Source organism: Stenella coeruleoalba (genome assembly GCF_951394435.1).
Source record: "Stenella coeruleoalba genome assembly, chromosome: 18".
In the NCBI taxonomy this organism is placed as follows: domain Eukaryota; kingdom Metazoa; phylum Chordata; class Mammalia; order Artiodactyla; family Delphinidae; genus Stenella; species Stenella coeruleoalba.
In genome coordinates this window covers 8,705,271-8,719,568 of record NC_137164.1, presented here as the reverse complement: position 1 = coordinate 8,719,568, position 14,298 = coordinate 8,705,271, and the positions used below count along the sequence as shown (strand labels likewise).

The 14,298-nt window shown below is 34.6% G+C and overlaps 1 protein-coding gene across 2 annotated transcripts in view; it reads right to left on the bottom strand.

Annotated features, from left to right (window-relative positions):
- BRCA2 (BRCA2 DNA repair associated) overlaps positions 1-14,298 on the bottom strand; it is a 53,975-nt gene that overhangs the window by 17,903 nt on the left and 21,774 nt on the right. For both annotated transcript variants that reach the window (XM_079903289.1, XM_079903290.1), the window contains exons 12-17: positions 14,096-14,191; positions 11,153-11,222; positions 3,374-3,783; positions 2,724-2,905; positions 1,789-1,976; positions 1-171 (exon numbers count right to left, since the gene is read on the bottom strand). In XM_079903289.1, coding sequence (XP_079759415.1) covers positions 1-171; positions 1,789-1,976; positions 2,724-2,905; positions 3,374-3,783; positions 11,153-11,222; positions 14,096-14,191 — 1,117 coding nt within the window. The remainder of the gene's footprint in view (positions 172-1,788; positions 1,977-2,723; positions 2,906-3,373; positions 3,784-11,152; positions 11,223-14,095; positions 14,192-14,298) is intronic.

Sequence of the window (14,298 nt, the reverse complement as noted above, 5' to 3'; positions counted from 1 at the left end):
CTGTATTTGAGTTGAAGAAGTACCCTTTCTGGGTTTAGGCATCTATTAGCAAATTCTTTAGGAAAGGCAAATTCCATAGCTGCCAGTTTCCATATAATCCATCTATAATGATTATAGACCCAAACTCTAGAAATAAGCTTTGGATCCACACCTGGGGTGTCACACAGAGCTCTGAACAAATAAAAGTAGAAGAAATAATAAAAACCAGGTAAGATGATACTGAATTCAATAACCCCGACTATTCTTTGCACAAAAACTAAATTGTACAAGATCATTCAATAAGTTGTTATGAGTTAACGTAATAAGTATTATAATTTTAGAAAATGACATGTATCAAAATATGCTAATAAAAATTTCACTTAACATGTTAGTCAATACAATTATTTCAACTGGAAAATGAGATCCTTACTGTAAAATAATTATATTTTAGATTATATATTTCTTATCAAAGAGATTGTTTTTAGAAATCACCTAAGAACTTCCTTCTCTAGTCCTGGTTCTCTTCTTGATATCTGCTCAAATCTACAACTCCTCCTCCTTTCCCATTCTCACTCTCAGCACTACATAAACAGAAGTAATTAAAAGAGAACTTCCATAAACTTCCACCCTCCTATCTACCAACCACTAGCATCAGTACCCTTACACATTGCCTTCTTACTCTATTTAAAAAATTGTATACCTCTCCTCACCTAACTCTCTCTTACCCCCTTTTTCCAGCTTTATCTTCAAAGTATTTATCACTTTTTAATATATTATACCATTTACTTATTCCCTTTTAAAATTTTCTTTCCCTGTCCCAAACTAGAATATATGATTTATTAGGGCAGAGATTTTTTTGTTTTGCTATCCCTAGTACCCAAGATAGTATCGGACACATAGTAGGTTCTCAATAAATATTTGTTGAATGATCAAAAACACAGCTTGAGCCTCAACAATGCAGTTTGAACCATGCCCACCTGATTACAGAGTAATCACTCAACCTCTACACTATGCAGTCTACCTAATACAATTAAGTGATACAGCTGTTACTTTTCCAACTAGAATCAACAGCTGATATTTGTTATGTGGGACAAGTACCAAGATGTAAATAACATTCGTGTTTTAAAATACTCCAAAAACATAACAAAAATTTAAGAAAAAAATATTTTAACACTTTTCTCAAAACTATAAACTTAAAAAGATATACTGAGATCTCAAAAATAAGGGCACAGGAGAAAGGTTTCCTATCTCTTGTCATTGGCATGAGGTAATACCTCCCTGATAGCAAACATTTAAAATTATGTTTGTATAAACACTAGAATCCTAAGAGGATATATAGTTCCTAAACTGTTGATTTTTTAGGGCACTGGAGTTTTCTAGTCACTTGGTATTACTGATATTTAAGTATTTCTGTTTAACTTTATTTTTTATATTTTATATTTACTGAAATACACAATGAAAGAGAATATCCACACAAGTATACACATGTGTGTGGGTTTACAATAAGGCCAACTCACACTTAACCTTTCTTATCAGTTTTTATTTTATAAAAGCTATAATGTCCTAATTTAAGAAAAACCAATTCACTAAATCCTAAGACAAACCAAAATTCACTTTTCAAAAGATTTCAACAGAATATCAAGTGAACCACATGTACTTAAAATGATTCAATGTATAAACTTCTGATTTCTAGCCAAATTTTTAAGTTCAGGAGAGATAAGGAAAGATAAAAAGGGACTTGTGAGGAAGAGAGAGATGATGGAACATACAAAAGTTAGTTAATACAAAATTTCTTTTTGCAGAGAGTACCTATAAAATTCTTCTTTTCCAGCCATTCCATCATTGGAGGGTATGAGCCATCCACCATCAGCCAACTGTATTCCCTTTCCAGCCCATAAACTTTCCTTACCAAAATAATCCTGAGTGTGAAACTGAAAAGACTCTGCATTTTTGCTGTTAATTTTTACACAATGTTTAGAAACACCGTACCTATATAGCTGCACAAAATAAATGATAGAAAAATTTGATAATGAGTAAGAAACATCAAACAAAAGAATGTTTCACAGAAAAAAAAATTATAACACACCCAAACTGAATCTACCCAAAGTTTTTCATTTAAATATGAAAATATTCACTATAAAAATATGTAACTTACTTACTGGAAGTCAAAAAGTTTTTACATAATATAAATGACCTATACATTCAAGAGTCTGCTGCACCTTTCCCATTCCCCTTATGTACATGCCTCCTGCTACATCTGCCATAGGAAGTCGTTGTGGGGATAAAAAAGTAATTTAATGTTTAAGAAAACCTCTTAAGTTAAAAAACTCAGAAGAGGCCCAGACTCTCACCTCTCCATTGCTCCAAATTCCAACTAGATAGTACTGGCTTAATAAGAATCCTTTTAAAAATGTAAATGGCTCTTAGCAGGTTCAGGGTTATGAGTCATTCACACTTTAAATTCAATGAGACTACTTTAACACCCAGCTGAGAGCACTTATAGTAATAAAATGAATACATTTTGAAGGCGAAAGAGAAATTGTAATTTTGAGGCACTGATCACTTTAGGATAAGACAGCAGAGGAGGAGGTTGCCACTGCAGGCTGATTAGGAAGCAAGATGATTTTACTCATCCATTTCTGCATCAATTTGTTTTCTTTAAACAATTTGAAGATGCCAGTTAATGAAATAAAGTTACACATTGCTATAAAAGCTATTAATTAGCATTATAGACAAAAGCATACCTGTTTATGAGAACATGCAGTGGGGACTCGGCTTTCTACTGCTACTTTCAGAGAGATTCTAGGCATAGTGGATGTTTTTGCAAGATACAGACTGCCTGGCTGTGGAAAAATACGTTGCCTTTGTTTCTTTTTAATTCGCATATCCTGTATATCTCTGGCAGTCTGAAGATTTGTAATTAAATCTATTAAAGAATAAATAATTAACAAAAAGTAAAATTGAATATAAAATTTAAAAGCACAACCCTTGTTTTATAAAATGATATATATCAATTTGCTCTAACTTTAAATCTTAAGGGATGAAAAAAAGTTTCTACTTGATAAATGTTTCTAAAAGAACAGAAATAGATTATTTTTATTTCGAATTTGGAAGAAAATTAGTAGCCTGATAAAAATCATAATCCAATAATAGCTGTCCTAGACTGCATGTCTAATAGCTTTTTTTTTTTAAGAAGAATGTCTACAGTTAGCTACCTTTGAAAGAAAACAGAGTAATTTAAACTTAATCTTTGGACAGAAAATAAAGCAATACAAAAGGTTTTGAAATTAGTAATCATCATAAAAGGGGCAAAAATCCTCAAGGTGTTATTTAACATAAGAAATATATATATCTGAAAGGCAAAAATACATCAACACAAATTTTCACACAATACCTAAAGGTTCTTCTTCACCCTTTGTGAAAAGCATAGCTGTTGTTTGATGAATTTCACTGTCATTAACATTATTTTCACGATCACCAGAGCCATGTTCATCTATGTTTTTTTGTTTTTGTTTGTTTTCCTCGAAATTAGTATTCCTGTTAACACACTGTTCATCTCTGTGAACATGCGATTTAGTTTTAAAAGGTGGGACAAAGACTTTCATTGGTTTGCCTGTAGTTGTCGAGTGTCTCCTTTTTTCATTTCTTGGGGCAGGAACCTTACAAAGTGGCTGCCCTGAAACTGATAAACTGCTTGAAGACTTTTCCAAGGTTGGGTGTTCAGAAAAATGAGATTTAGATAGAAATTCTTGACCAGATGCAGTGAAATTTGGATTCTGCATTTCTCGCCTTTCCGTACTTGTGCTACAATGGGGAGAAAATATTTAAGCGTGATTATTTACCAGTAAATGTACATATATATATATATATATATATATATATAAATGTTTTGGAATATGTATTTTTTTTTCGTAGACCCTCAATTGCTACATGGCTATCCTATTCTGGTAACCGTTCTGCATTTCATCATGGTTGCCCTCCAAAACAATACCACACTCTCCAAGTCTGTAACTATCTCTCACACACTGACTCCCAGGCTTTGACTTTACCACCTACAAACATGAGAGAAGAGAATGTGTCAAACCTGGATTCCCCCATCTGTCTCTTCCAGGTCTATCACAGCTCCTCACTTACCTCCTTCGCCAGACATCTGTCTACCCGTCCTCTTCTCATGGTAACCTCTTCACCTGTATTCTTGACCCCATCTAGTATCCCAGTCTCCTCGGGAGCCCCACTCTTGCAATGATATTCCATCTCCTTCCTTTCTCTATCATCTGTTACACCTTTTTCATTCAGAAAGCCTTGCCCACTCTTGACTTTTTTCTCAACCTTATCTCCCTTTCAAGCGGATACTGTTACGTACCCCTCATGGCCAACCTTCCTCCGTAGGTAATCTAAACTAGCTATTTTCACTTCCTCACTTTCCACTCTCTGAACTCTCATTTTCCCCACTATTCTACAGAAACTTTTCTCAATAAAGTTGCTAATGACCTCCCAATACCAAAATTAAAAAAAGCTTCATGTGTAAACTCATTCTGCTTGACCTCTAACAGTTTTCACAACTTGTTCCTTTTTAAAATTCTCACCGCGAATATTTACACCACGATTGTCCCTCTTTTTCTTTCTTTCCTTTTCTTTTTTAACTGTTTTTTTCTTCTTTCTCTTAAAAATCTTCCTGCCTCCAAAGTTGGATTTCTTCCCTAGACACTTCCCCTGGGTGATATGAGTCATTTACATTGCTTAAATTACCATCTAACAATAAAAATATCAATCTGTATCTTTATGCCCGACACTCCCCAGGTGTTATTCCTATACTTTGAACTGCATCTAGTACCAGACATCCCTATCTTGATGTTCCACACTCATCTCAAACTAAGCATGTCCCAAACTAAACTTACCACCTTCCCTAGCGTACATGTTCTTCCTCGATATTTTGTTGAAAACCCCATACTTCCTTTTACCCAACCCTAAGCCCATGGAACTTGAAGTTACCCTACAACTTATTTAGTTATCCATTCATCTATCCAGCAAGTATTTAATGTGTTCCTACTACTTTCCAGGCAGTGTTCTGGCTGGGGGATATAGTGACAAATAAAACAAATTAATAGAGTCTACATTCTAGTGGGGGGAAACAGACAAACAAGTAAATATGTCAATTGGTATTATATATGCTATGGAGAAAATTAAAGCATGGTAAGGGGGACAGGAAGTGTGTCCAGCAGAAATAAATAAACGATATTTTATATAGGCTGGTAAGGAAAACATTATTGACAAGGTGACATTTATACAGAAACCTAAAGGAAGTGAGAGGGAAAGCCATGAAGAGATTTGGGAGAAGACTGCTACAGGCAGAGTAGACATCACGTACTGGGCTAGACACAAGTGTGCCTGGAGCAGAGTAGGCAAGGGGAAAGTTAGCAGGTGAGACTGGAAAGGTAGCAAAAAGGCCAGATCACAAAGAACCTGCGTACCATGGTAAGGACTTCTGGCTTGTACTATGAGATGGGAAGTCATGGAACAGTTTTTGAGTCCAGAAATGACATAATCTGCCTTATACTTAAAAGGATCCCTCTGGCTTCTTTGCTGAAAATTCACTGTGTATAGGGAGGTGGGGGGAGGCAAAGTAGGAAGCAGGAAGACCAGTTCTGTTGAAATAATGTAGACAGTTTTATGGTGACTTGAACCAGGTGTTAAGGGTGGAAATGGTGAGAAGTGATTGGATTTGGCATATATTTTGAAAGCAGAGTTGTTAGACTTTTACATTTATAGGAAAACAAGTAAGGGGAAAGAATATCAGCTTTGGAGATGTTACATTTAAGATATCTGTAAGTCACCCAAATAAAAATGTCAAGTAGGTAGCTGAATGAATAAATATGTTGTTCAGGGAAGAAATCTGGGCTAAAGATATTAATTTTGGAGCTGTCACCAAATAGATGGTATACAGAGTCATGAGTGGATGAGATACTAGGGAGGAAGGGCAGGAAGAGAAGCCATCTGGAGCTGAACCATGCGGGTATTTAACCTTTAGCAGTTAGGGGAAGAATTAGCAAAGGCGAGTAAGAAAGAACAGCCAGTGGGATAGGAGGAGACGTAAGACAGATGTCCCAGAAGCCAGAGTAAAGAAAATGGTAACTGGTAATCTTGATGAGGGGTAGTGGGTAGTGATGAAAGACTGGGATGGGCTCAGGAGAGAAAGGGAAGAGATGAAGTAGAGAAAGTGAGTTGAGACAATTCTCATAAGATGTGCTTTAAGTGGGGCATAGAAATGGACTGGTGGGATAAGAGGAGTCAAGAAAGGCTTTTCTTTTCAAGATGGGAGATTTATAGCAACTACCTACACTGATGGGACTAATCCAGTAAGGTGGAAAAATGATCAATGCAGGAGAGAGAGGGGACAATGGCTGGACTGGTTTTCTTGAATAGACCTAGATGAGATCAAGTGCACAGGAATGAATAAACCTGTGTACTCCAAAACTTACTTTCACTGATTTTTCACTCCAATGTTTTTAAATATGAAAAATATTGTGAAAATGAGGAGTTTGCTTTGCAAGTTATGATCAAGACCTCTATTTGAATCCACATGGAGATATTTTGCCACTCTCAGTTAATGACTCTCTTGCCAAATCTTGAATCTGTCTTCCACTCACTCTCTGCTCTCTACCACATGTACTAACTAAACTAAGGCCTTTAGTTCCTTACGAATCTCCTTGCAACCTTTTCTCTCTGGTCTGTTTCTAAAACACGAATCTGGTTACGTCACGTCTCTTCTTAAACTTCCAAAGACAAAGTATCGCCTATCCAGGTTTCGACTTGTCAGAAATGACATACAGGAGGCTTCCTTCTTGGTCCTACTCTCTCCATTTCTTTGTGTTTCCTCGTCCTCAGCCCACCCCCAGCCTGACAAATCCCATGATGAAAGTCACACAACTTCTTACTGTTTCCAGATTTGGAATGCCCTCTTTAACCAGCATTCTTTACATTCCATCTAAAGTACTTTTCCTATTAAACTTTTGTCACATAATTAAGCTGCCAATTTTTCTGTGCTCTCACATCACTTTATTATATTCATTTTAGTATTTATAGCACAATAATTCTTTTCATGCCTGGCTCCAAGACAAGCAATCTGACTTGGACTTACATATCTTTTCATCTATCAACACAGTATAAATTAGATACTTCGAAAAGGTGCTTAATACCTGTTTGTTAAATGCATAAAACTATTTTCCTATCATATGAGTAAATTAAGGTAATATGTAGATAAGTAAGCATTTACTTTATTTTTAATATTACAACCTACTTTTGAAAATGAAAATTTTAAAAATCACCTGGATTTCTACATTCAAAACATGTATATTAGTAGCCTGCTGAAAAATATATTCCAGAATACAGGTCGATGACTTTTTCAACAATGTCACAAGTAGTTATTTTTGAAAAGATAACATTAATGCAATTTAAACCATATGTTTGGGCTTAAAAATTTACCATTAGAAAAGATTTTACAACTGCTGTCTACAATTTGAGATGCTTCTGTGATATTCACATCCATTATCTATAAGTGACACCTCAGTAACTGCTTCTTCTGGGCTTTTTTCTATTGAAGAGCCACCATGGAGAATGGAGATTTAGCTCCTACAAGACCACTTCCACTTTACCAAACACTCTTTCTCTCTCTCCTTTCCTCATCTTCCCAAGTTACATATTCGATTCTGTCAATATTTTACATTTATATTATGACTAAATACTTTTTACAGCTGAGTGTGTTATATTAGTAAAAAGTATATGTGGTATTAATATGTAGTACATTCTCATTGTAATTCCTATCTTTACAACTTTTGCTTTCCATTGGGTTATTATTTTTTTAAAACTCTGCTGCTTTTCTATGTACCTATCATTCATTCACACCCAAACTCTCAGCTTTATACATATAATTCTCTTTTCATTCTGCTCCTTGAATAGTGTTTCTTCTAAGTTATTTTCATTAGTTTGATTTTTGGTTATTTCATTTTTGATTTTTGTGATGTTCGGTAATCTTTGGTTGTCTGTTCCTATTTAAGCATCGGGGATCACAGAGCTGTTTGGAAGCCTTTGGTACACCGTTACTGATTGTAAGCAACACTGTAGATTAACTGGAAGCTTCTAATAGTGAAAACTTAGCTACCAGCATTCTGGAAGCTGAGTGGGGGAAGAAGACCTGGGGAGGAGAGGCCCCCAACATTCAGTGTGCACACATTAACCTGATCCCCTTGCCTTCAGTATATTACTCCTGCCTTCCACTGTGCCTAGTGTGTTCAATAAAGAAACCCTGTATTGTACCCTCCCTGGACAGTTAACCTCTAGTCTTTTGTTAGACTGCATAAGAGGTAGTGCCCAGCTTCATCGAGTGAAGGAGGGGATTTGACGGCATCTTAAATAGATTCTCAACCTATATACCCTTATTTTGGCTCCTTCTCCACCACCCAATTATTTTTTCTTTCTTTTTTTCCTTAATTTATTTATTTTTGGCTGTGTTGGGTCTTTGCTGCTGTGTGCGGGCTTTCTCTAGTTGCAGCGAGCAGGGGCTACTCTTCATTGCGGTGCACAGGCTTCTCATTGTAGTGACTTCTATTGTTGCGGAGCATGGGCTCTAGGAGCGCAGGCTTCAGTAGTTGTAGCTTGCGGGCTCTAGAGCGCAAGCTCGGTAGTTGTGGCGCATGGGCATAGCGGTTCCACGCCATGTAGGATCTTCCCAGACCAGGGCTCAAACCCATGTCCCCTGCACTGGCAGGCAGATTCTTAACCACTGTGCCACAAGGGAAGTCCCTCACCACCCAATTCTGAAGATTCACCAGTTCCTGAGCTTCTGAGGCTTCTTTAGTGTAAAATGATTGGTTCTCTCCTCTCCCCACTACCACTTTCAAATCAGTTTTCTCCTGTATGTATGCTTTGAACAATGTAGTCACTGTGGTCTCTCCTCTCCCATTCTCCCTGTCTTTGGGGAGGGGACGTGTGTGTGTGTGTATGTGTGTATGTATGAATTCCTTCATGGTTGTTTTGGTAAAAATTTGAGAGGCAATTAAAGTAGGTGAGTATGCTCAATTCACCATCTTTACCAAGAAGTTTCTTAATACATTAAAATACTTCAGGTTCTGCTTTAATCTTTTCCTGGTAGGCAAACTCTCCCAGGGCTCTATTCTACCAAAATGGTCTGGGTACCTGTCTAGGTTTAGCCACACAGCTCTAATTCTGGGATCTCCCCCTTCTGTATAATCCTGATGATTCCCTTTACTTTCTGCTATGTTGAATTCCTGTTCCTTAAATCCTATATCTTCCTCCTTCTGATTTATGGACTTTAGTTAGCTCCCTGAGAAAAGTGTGTGGGAGACAAACCTTTTGATACTTTACATCTGAAAAATGTTTATCCTCACACTTATTTGATATTTTGGTCAGTGGTAGAATTCTAGGTTGAAAATCATTTTCTTTCAGAATTTTAAAGGCATTGCTCTGTAATCTATAACCTTCTAGCTTCCACTGTTAATGATGAGAGGACTCATACCACTATGACTCTGGAAACTTCATTTGAAACCTGATTTTCTAAAATTTCACAAGGATATACTTTAGTACAGGTCATTTTTATTCATGTGCTTACTCAGAGGGTCCTTTTAATCAAGGAAACTCATGTCCTTCAGTACTGATAAAATATCTTAAATTATTTCTTTGAAAACTTGTATTTCTCCTCTGTTACTTCTTTCTCAAAGTCCAATTCTTCAGATGTTAGAGCCACAGGACTGACTTAAAATTATCTTTCATTCTTTTTTCATCTCCTCTTCTTTTTTGCACTATATTCTGGGAGTTTTCATAACTTTTATCTTCTATTTCTTCTACTGAGTTAATTTATTTGTGCCATCATATTTTTAATTTCCAAGAGCTCTTCTTATAGCAACTTGTTCTTATTTTACAGATACAATATGTTCTCTTTCCTGAAAATATTAGTACTTTTTTTGAAGTTTTCTTCTTGTTGCATGGTCTATTTCCTCTAAGTTCCTTTTCTGTCCTTTGGTTTTTGTACTTTGGATACTATCTTTCCCAGAGGCTTTCTTCCAATGACTAGTGATCCTTGATTATCTATTCTAATTTAAGTGTGAAGCACTGAAGAGCTGACTGGAAGCTGTGTGCTGGTGGGCTTGTCAGTTGTTGGCTTCACTGTCTGGTGATCTGGTATGCGGTTTAACTTAAGTAACCACAACTGTCAGTATTTTTAGTCTTTTCTATTCCTGTTACCCACAGAAACAATCGTCTAGTCTTCCGCCTAAAGGCCTGGCTGCCAGCATTTGGGAGCCAAGTGTGGGAAGGAGGCTAGGGAGTCTCACTACTCGACATCCAGATTTTTACTTTATCTCTCTTTTCAGAATCTTCCCCCAACCCCATCCCCAATTCAGAATCCCTCCAATTCATCTTCTCCAGAGAATGACCTTCTGGTCTTTTGACAGAAGAGGGATAATTGCCTGCCTGCAGTGGGGGAGGGGATATAGATGTCTCTTAAACAGATTTTCAACTAATCTTCCTATTTTCTACCTCACCTTCAGAATTACATGTTGCTGCCAATTTGAGTCTTTCTCAGGTTCTTTAGGGGAAACTGAATAGCTTCTCTGCTTGCTCTAATGTTAGGTTTTAGTTTTCTATGTCTTTGTAAATCATTTATGATTTTTAGCTTCTAAAATTTTGTTGTTTCTTCTGAAACAACACTGTACTTACAGATTTATACATTAAAAAAAATTCTCTTAGCAACTAATAGGGTTTTGAGAGGGAGGAGAGACAAAAGCATATTTTGCCATCTTTAATTTTTCTTTCACTTCCACCAATATAATTGAGATATAATATAGGCCACCTTTATTAATTGGTTTTGAGTAATTTCCTTAATCTCTCTCAACCTCAGTACCTTATCCACAAAATTGCAATAAAATCTGTTTTTCTACTTTACAAAGTTATTAAAAATGACATAATAATATGCACAGCATTATAAAGTACTACCAAAGTACAGAATTATTTAATCCTGATGCAGGCTTTCAAAAAGGGGAAGTGTTAATGTCTGTACTGTATGTTAGAGCCAGCATTTCTAGAAATATTTATTTAAAAACCCCACATTTTTCCTATACTATATTAGTAGAATTAAAAAAAAAAATTAAACATGTCTTACCAAGAGGGTCCACAGGTAACTGGCTCTAAAGAAATGTGATGCATAAACAATCTTCTATCTTTCATTGTGCCTACAAAAACATTATTTTACATTATGTATTAATGAAATGTCTTTTACATTATGTATTAATGAAAATCTAATGGGAGATTTTATTTCCTATGTTCATTACACATTATTGTAAATATTTACACAAAAATGTGAGAAAATTATACATTTAAAATTTTTCAATGCATATAATGAATGCTTAGTTAATAACCATCAAAAATTTGATTCACAAATTGATAATGATGAATACCAAATAACTCACAGTGCAAACATATATAAGAAATCAGTATAAATTTAGTCAGCTGATGTTAATCATAACTCAAATGTGTTAGTGAATTGCCAATGCAAATATAATATTTAAAAGTTTTATGAAGGTTGACAAGCTAAACTGTAGATATTATTCATTCTCAGCAGGTAACTTGTACTTCTTAAATCTTCAAAACTAGTCCATTAGTAGGGACGGGATTGGTTGAATAAACCAGAATACACTGATACAGCGACATGATCAAGTACTAAACAACCACAAGAAAGAACGAGGAAGATCTCTTGATACTCATTAAGGCATGATCTCCAGAGAAATTCTAAAGTAAACAACAAACAAAGAAGGTACAAAACCATATGCATACTGATACCTTCTGAGTAAGAAAGAAACGTAATGAGAACATATATACACATATTTACTTATTTTCACAAAAAGAAACCCTAAAAGGACAGACCAAAAACCATTTAAAATAGTTATCAAGGTAGTGAGGAAGGTGGTGAACAGTGTAGAGGAGATGGCGATGGAAATCAGGCTTCTCCAAGTAAACCTTTTTGTAGTTTTGATGAATGAACTATGTAAACATTCTATATATTCAAATATAAAATTAAAAAAGAAAAAGCAAACCCTAAAATTGAAAACTAACGAATCTAACCTAATTATTAAATTGTTAACCGCAAACTAATTATTTTGAGTGGCATTTGAACACAGAACTTTGACTACACATTCTTAATGATATATATTCTTAGGACAAAAACTGCAAAGAATTCTTAAATTTCCCTTAGTAGTTTTATTATTGGTATTTATTAACACTGGTATTGTAAACTTGAAGCTATTATACATATACTGTAAGACAGTGATTCTCAAAGTGATCCATGGAACCCTGGGTGGGAGGAACCCACAACCCTTAAAGGGGATCCAAGCTGTCAATCTATCGTAATAATAATCATATAATAATAAGAAGAAGAAGGAGAAGAAGAAGTTGAAAAAGGAAAAGAAGGAGGAGGAGAAGAAGTTATATATATCTTTCTCACTGTGTTGACATTAGCACTGCTGGTATGTCCTGCTGCATACTTTAGTGCAATAATTGTCTTGAGGAAATGCACTGTATGTGAACTGCACTAATCATTTTTGTCCCAAATAATTCCATTTTTACTTGAAAGAATAACCAACAAATCACAATCTTTCAGACTTGGGTATGCAGCAGATATTTCTTCAAAAATGAATGAAATGAGCTTATCACTACAAAAAAACAAGTGAGAGTATTTGCTGCCAAACAAACTGAATTGTAAAATTCAAGCTTTTAAACAAAATGACAATTTTGGAATGCTTGTATCTGGCTGTTAGCTTGACAATTTCCCAATACTAAATTTTCAGATTAGATCAGTGGTGACATTAACAAAAGTAATTGTTTAAGATTGTATAATAAAATGTGTCAACGTTTGGAAGAGCTGCATAACTCTGAACTAATATTTTCAAACTGACCAATGCACAATATTTAATATTTATAAATATTAAAATTTCTCAGTTTTAATGTTGAATATGGTAAATATAAATAGATATAATCCACACAACCAAATGCTCTTTGGGATCCTCAATCATTTTTAAGAATATAAAGAGATCTTGAGATCAAAAAGTTTGAGAACCATGGCTGGAAGATAAAGCAAATAAGTAAATATGTTAAGGTTATTAGAAACCAAGAATGCAGCATTAATAAAAAATACACCAGCAGCTATGAGCATAGTTAGCATTCAAATTTTGTTTTTTAAAAAATATTAACCACTGGAAGGATCTTTGTAGATTTTAAGGATTCTAGAACTGGGGCAGGGAATTACAATGACTCCCTAAGAAATCTTTTTGTGAAAATAAAAAGCAAGAAAGTGTTCAAAGGTTAATTAAAGCATATTAAAAAAAAAAAACTCTTAGGAAATACTTGAAGAGGTTTCCACTTTCAAATTTGAAATGATTTGAGCATCAAAAAATGTTTTCTTTTGTAAAGAAATACATTACTTATAATGTGTTCTTTTAAACTTTATATATACATTATAAATAAAAATCTAAGAAATCAGTTTTACTCAACTAAGAAAAAAATTCCTCTACTACCATTAGTAGTGATTACTACACCAACTACTCTTTACTCTGAAAATTGGTAAGTAAAGGGAAAGAATTCAATATTTACCCTGCCTTTTTAGGAGGAACTATAGAGTTCATCCCCAGTTGTTAAGGGAAAGCTCTTCCTTGCTGAAGAATCCCATCTAATAAATGTATAAGAAATAACATAATTTGAAAGTCACTGTTTTTCAATTAAATAACTGATTCATGTAAATATTATGAAATCAACTAGATTCTAGAACCTGAGCTTAAAGTATTTTACTAAGTTCTTACTAAATTCTTACAGCTTTTTATTTTAAAAGTCATTATTTTGTTATCATTTCACATTTCTCAATTATGGAGAACTTCCACATTATACTAGGTATTATGAAGGAAAAGCTCACATAACAAAACAAGGCAAGATGTAAGCTTTAACAAACCACACTGTAAAGGCGTGCCCAATTACCTACATACCCAAAGAAAAATAACTCAAAGAATACTAAGTATAGTAACTATAAAAAAAGATATGGATAAAAAACAAATTTTACCATCTGGACTGCTTTTTGAAGCCTTTAAGTATTTTCCTTGATTTTCTATTATCCTGTCAAATTCATTCAACAAGTTTCTTTTGATTGGGGGTTCTCCTAAAAGGAAATTTCCATACATGTTTTTAAAACATATAATATCAAATTTTTTTAAAAAAAGCCTATAGTCCATTTTTTTAAAACTAAAATACTGACTCTTACAATAT